General features: G+C 52.1%; 1 protein-coding gene across 3 annotated transcripts in view; it reads left to right on the top strand.

Annotated features, from left to right (window-relative positions):
* The first annotated feature begins 661 nt into the window (after positions 1 to 661).
* Positions 662 to 6,000, top strand: part of E2F3 (E2F transcription factor 3) — a 55,723-nt gene continuing 50,384 nt past the window's right edge. For 2 of the 3 annotated variants that reach the window (XM_075125358.1, XM_075125357.1), the window contains exon 1: positions 662 to 1,227. In XM_075125358.1, coding sequence (XP_074981459.1) covers positions 928 to 1,227 — 300 coding nt within the window. In that variant the 5' untranslated portion in view covers positions 662 to 927. Of the gene's footprint in view, positions 1,228 to 1,782; positions 1,983 to 6,000 lie in introns of those variants that run through there. The other variant, XM_075125359.1, reaches the window with a different exon arrangement.

The raw sequence follows: 6,000 nt of genomic DNA, 5'->3' as shown, positions 1-6,000 counted from the left end.
TTACACTATTCTCCACAAGGATGCTTGCGGTGCCACTGTCCGCTGTGTCCTTTGCACTCATGTATTCCCGGCTGTATTCTTTGGACGGGTCTAGCAGGATTTCTCATTCCCATCTGCTAGGTGCGCCCTGCGGTCGCCGAAGGAATGCGGCGTTCACCTGCTAGTCTTCCTTGAGTTTAGCCTTCGCCCAGCCCTTTAAGCCGGCCGGACCAGAGCCGCTCCCCTGGCCGGGGTACGACCGCAGAGTCTCCCCCTGTGCCGCAGCAGCCGCGCTCGCGCTGGGGCGGCGGGAGGGGAACACACCGGGAACGGAACCTCCCGGGCACTTTCGAGAACGCGCAGACGCCGGCTGTCACTGTCACCGAGACGGCGCACCGGCATCCCGGCGGCTCAGAGGGGAATCCCCGGCCTCGCCTCCACAGCCAATGAATAGACCCTATGCAAATGAGGCAACTCCGCACCGCAGTGGGCCAATGGAAATCAGGCAGGGTGTCAACAGGGTTGGGCATTGGATGGGAGTGAGGAAGTAGCGGGCCAATGGGAGGGCCAGCCTTATGGGACGTACCTGCGGGGCGGAGCTATGCAAATGTCGTTTGAAAAGCGGGCGGGAAATCCGAGTTTCGCGGGAGGCCCTTGGCGCGTAACCCGTCTCCCTTCCCTTCATTCATTGTCAGCAGCCGCCGCTTCCTGGAGCCATTTTCCAGCCGGCCCCACACAGCGGGAGCGGCCCCGCTTCATCCGCCGCATCTGCCCGTCCCGCCGCTTTCATCCCCCCCTGGGACCCCGCATCCTGCAGCCGGATCCCCCCCGGCACCCGCCGCCCCCAGTATTTTGGGTCGGGCCTCGGCATTGAGGAGGAAAGCAGCCGGGAAGGCCGGGGGGGAGGGAGGTAGAGACTCGGCTACGGGGACAGACCCAGAGGGAAGGATGAGAAGGGGACTCCAGCCGGCGGCCCTAGCAGCGCAGCCACCCGCACCTTCCATGGACTCCCGGGTGACCCCCGCCAGCTTCCCAGCCCACTTCGCCGCTGGCACCTTCATCCAGATCCGCAGCGGCGCGGCGGCGGCGTCCTGTGTGTCCTCCTCCTCCCAGGTTCCCGGTGCCTTTGCCCTCACTGCGGAGGGGGGTCAGCCCGCTGGCGGCTCCCTGTACTGCACCCCGCACGGACCCGCCGGCAGGACGGCGCTGCTGCAGCCAGCACTTGGAGGAGGCGGAGGCCGCCCCCCGGTAATTCCCCCCCATCCCAGCGGGAGGGCGAAGGGGACACTCGGGTTGAGCCCCGGGCAGGGCCCCGCTGTCCCATCTCCAGCCGGGGTCGGGGGGCAGGAAGGGCTGGGACAACGTCGTGTTGCAATAAACTTTTGTCTCTTCCCCCCCCCCCCCCCACCGCCAACTCGGGCCCGCTCCAGGTGGTGCCTCCTCTCTGCAGCTGGGGCAGTGGTGCCCTGCCCCGGGTGCAGAGGATAAGGCGGGGGGAGGGGTGGTTGCAGCCTGTTCCCCTCTCACCGGCAGGGCCAGCGACCCCCACTGATATTTGTGGCTCCAACAAAGAGCCCGCTGAGGCCAGTGCTTGGCGCTGCAGGGAGTTCGCGGCGCTGGGGCATCCCCACTCACTGGGGGCGTCCTCAGCGGGGGGCGGCTGTGGCGACCCCTGCTCCAGGAGCTGGGTAGATGCAGGCTCCGCTGCTCCCCTGCCCGTGTCTGGGGGGAGCGGGGGGCTCTGCCCAGCTGGTGTCTCCGCTTCACCCCCGGACTCGCCGGTGACGTTTCGCACACGTGCGCGGAGGCCGCGTCTGTGACTGGGAGCCGGGCAGGAGGGAGGGGGCGCTGATCCGAGTGGGGGGAGGGGGACACCCGCTTCCTCCTCCTGCCGCTGGCCTGGGACTGTCCGTGTCCCCCCCCCAGTCACACGCGCGTGCGGCCTCCTTGCCTCCCGGAGGCTGCCCGGGGCGCTGCTGGGCTCGGAAATGCCCCTCCAGCAGGTTAGTGACCGGGCACGCAGGGGCCAGCAGTAAGAGCAACCCTCGCTTCTCCCCCGCCCCATAATGAGGAACCTGGGAGAAGCATCCCCCCACCGTCCTGCAATACCAGGGAGGTCCTCGCCTGCCCTTAGGCTCTGGCACTCCCCGAGCTGCGGTGACCCGGAGGGGGGGCACAATGGGGGAATAATTAAGGTTTCTCCTCCCCCCCGCCCTCTTCCTGAGTTTAGCCCCCCTCTTTTATCCCCCAGTCCCTCCCCCCAATTGCTTTCTCAGCCTGGGCCTGATCTCCCAGCCCTCTGCCCGCCTCGTGATGGCCCCCTGGAAGTGATTGGTCAGGTTCCTGCTTCAGGCCACTGGGTGCCTGGCCCATTTAATTTTTAAATCACTTCATCTACTTTGGTAGTTCCAGCTTCATCCCTCCCCTGGCCTGCTCTAGAGGCAGTTTGCCTCGTTCATAGCCTAACCCCCTTTCTGGAGGGAAAGCCGGACCTTGCCCTGCATTTCTAGTACTTGGAGCTGTCATTTCAGATGGGGGGGGGAGGGGGGATTTCTGGAGGACTCTGCATAATCAACTAAAAGTGTGGGAAGGTGGATGTTTTGGAATAATTAAACACACTGCACCCTCCTTACTGTCTTGTGAGCACTTCCTGGAGGCAAGCCTCACTTCTTTGTTACAACAAAGACTGGTGGTGTAGTTTGGGAGCCAAGATGAAGAAGTTTGGGTAACCTCATAAAGAGGGGGTCTGTAGTGAGAGAAAAACAGTCTTCTTTGTTTCCATAGATATAAAGGACTTTTGTCCTGCACTGGCTTGACCCAGGCATAAAATGGATGGGCAGGTGCAGTGGCGGAGCAAATTTAAATAAGCTACATGGTTTCTCTAAGGGATTTTAATAGTCCTGGTCCTGGCCCTGCAGGCATTCCAGCGCTGGGCCTTGCTCTGGCATTGTGATGTGGGCAAATGTCCACTAGGGTCTCAATGATGAGATTACCAAACTCACTTTCTTCACATGGTCTGAAACAGCAGTTCTCAAACTTCATTGCACTGTGATCTCCTCCTGACAACAAAACTTACTACAACATAACCCCAGTGCCCTGTGTTAATCTAGGATAGTTAATATTTTAAATAAAAAATGCATTGCAAGCAGGGCAATTGCCCAGTGCCCCATGCCACAGGGGGGCCCATGAGGCTTAATTGTTTGGGCTAACATAACAGTTGAGCCCAGCTCTCCAGACGTGAAATACTGGTGTTTTAAACTGCTGTGCACTACCCATGCACAAACTCCATCCCCCAGATCCATATCTTGTTTGCCCATGTTTTTAAAAGACTTTTCTATTAAAGTTAGTTGCCAGCCTATGTTAAATTATGAATTTTAAAAGTACAGACTACTGTTATAATTAAAAGAAACACATTCCTTAGGTAAGTGAGCAAGTGCTTAGTGCTGAGTACTGGCTGACACTGTGAAGAATCTAGAATTTCCAGGGAGGGTGGTCTAGATTTATTTTAATGAGATTTGCAATAAAAACTGAAGGAAATATGGGTTTTAATGCCATTATCATCAAGATATTCATACTTTGCACTGTGAAATGACCTAGAAACCGTCTTAAGTGTTGGTCAAAATGTAGCAGTTTTTTAATTAATAAGCTGTTCAGGTCACTGTCTTTAGTGCTACTGGCAAACCACAATGAGGACATAAGCTTCCTTTTTATACAATTGTTGCAGGTGTTCATTGCTGACATGGCGATGGAGGTTTCAGGAAGGTGCAGTATAGTCTCATCAAAAGATTATAATGAAAGTCATAGCCTATATTAAAAAACAAACTTGATTTGCTGTTGTCATATTTGTAAATCTTACTGTATTTTTTAACCCACCAGTTAAGCATGTGGTTTGGTACAGATTGCTCTGGAAACAGGATATCCAGTCCAGTGCTTTTGTTTTCCAGCATGACTTTGTTAAATGAATTCACTCACAGTCATATCTACAAGCATGATCGCAAGGGAACAATTCTGTGGGGCTTTCTACGTTTTTGGGAGAAAGGGGCATGATGTCATGGCCAGTATTAAACTTATACTTGATTAGAATTAAAAGTATTCAAACTTCAGTCTAGAGCAGCGTTTCTCAAACTGGGGTCCGTGGGCCCCACTGATCAATTCCTTCCCCCTCCCTCCCAGCGCCTCCTGCACGCCGGGGAATAGCTGTTCAGCGGCGTGCAGGAGGCGCTGGGAGGGAGGAGGAGGAGCGGGGATGGGGCGTGCTCGGGGAGGGGGCAGAAAGAAGTGGGGAAGAGGAGCAGGGGTGGGAAGAGGTGGGGTGGGGCCTTGGGGGAAGGGGTGGAGTTGGGGGCTTGGGGAGTCTGTGAAAAATTTTAAATCAAAATGTGGGTTCTCGGTTGCTAAAGTTTGAGAACCGCTGGTCTAGACAGTTCTTATAGTCCCATTTATAAATTTGCCCTAAAGAGTTAACAATATACTCACCACTGTCAACAAATAGCACAGTTGGTTGTGCCCGGTGTGTCTCTTTCTTAAACCCAGCCTCTGTTACATGGACTTTCCATCACCAGAGCCCTGTGCTCTGAGTTATAGAGTAATTGGGGGCGTACAGTATCTAAGCTATACCAGGTTTCAGAGTAACAGCCGTGTTAGTCTGTATTCGCAAAAAGAAAAGGAGTACTTGTGGCACCTTAGAGACTAACCAATTTATTTGAGCATGAGCTTTCGTGAGCTATAGCTCACTTCATCGGATGCATCCGATGAAGTGAGCTGTAGCTCACGAAAGCTCATGCTCAAATAAATTGGTTAGTCTCTAAGGTGCCACAAGTACTCCTTTTCTTTAAGCTATACCAGTGTCTACAGCACCACTCTATTGTAGTGGGGCCTGGCTTTTGGAGATGCTGAGCACTCAGTATGCCAAGAAATTCAGTGGAAGCTATGGCTGCTCAGCACTTGAAAATCAGTCCTTAGGCCTGGATTTGCACAACTCCTGTGGACTGTCAGAGGACAGAAATTAACCCTTATGGTGGTTATTCCTAATTCCATAAAGTTCATAAAGATTTAAACCTTCAGAAGAAGGTGTTAACTAAGGCTCTTATATTAATAGGGGAGATTATGGTGGGGGAATGGGGTGAGGGGGAAGTAATTCTTTAACATATAGTCCTGCACCCCTCTTACAGCTAACATTCTGTCTAAGACCATCTTCTATTACTTTCTATCTAAATCACAGTACTGGAAGACTGAACTACCATTAGAGACAGATGCTCAAAATATTTCCAGTGAAAATAGTGCAAAAATTCTTAGTGCCTTTTCATTGGAATGAGAAGTCTTTAAATAGAGGGCCATTTTTTTTTTGGCCTTAGAAAATGTTTAAATGGAGACACCACCCACGTGGTAAGTCCCTTTTAAAAGGGGCTAAATCCTCTTAAGAATATTTTGAGAGGACTCCTGTGGCCTTTTGATGACATGAACTCTAGGGAGTCTGGTTCAGCATGCTTCAGAAGGGGGCCGGAGGATTTACATTTCCAAACTCGGTGCATACCACTTCTTTCCCCTTCTTGTAGTTAAGAACAGATCTCTTCCGACCCTCAAAAAGTGTGTCTGGAATTGGAACAAAATGGGATAATTGCTTACTCTTAATAGTAGATGCTAGGTAAAGAAAAAGGCCAAATAGGACATACATGGTTGATAGTGAGATGAGGAATAGCAGAAAATGGCTAAAAGATGGACAAGTTACAAAAGTGAACTGGCAGTAAACTAACGGGTAACTTTTTCTTATTTAAAAAAAACAACAACAACAACAAAAACTTTGTCCATGGAAGCCATGTATGCAAATCAATCACCATCTTAATATTTCTCTGCTTGACTGTTACTGTTAACATGAAGAAATACTTAATAAAGCAGTCTATCTACTTCTTGAATACTTTTTTAAAGGAATATACTCAGTTAAGTACTTCAGATATTCTCCCAGGCTAGGACTCTGAATTTAAGAGTCAGATCTTTTGCTCTTCCACCCTCAAGAACCCTTTA

This window comes from Caretta caretta, chromosome 2, assembly GCF_965140235.1.
Source record: "Caretta caretta isolate rCarCar2 chromosome 2, rCarCar1.hap1, whole genome shotgun sequence".
NCBI classification, from domain to species: Eukaryota; Metazoa; Chordata; order Testudines; family Cheloniidae; genus Caretta; species Caretta caretta.
The sequence above is the reverse complement of the archived record's forward strand: the minus strand, read 5'-3'. Positions and strand labels throughout refer to the sequence as shown.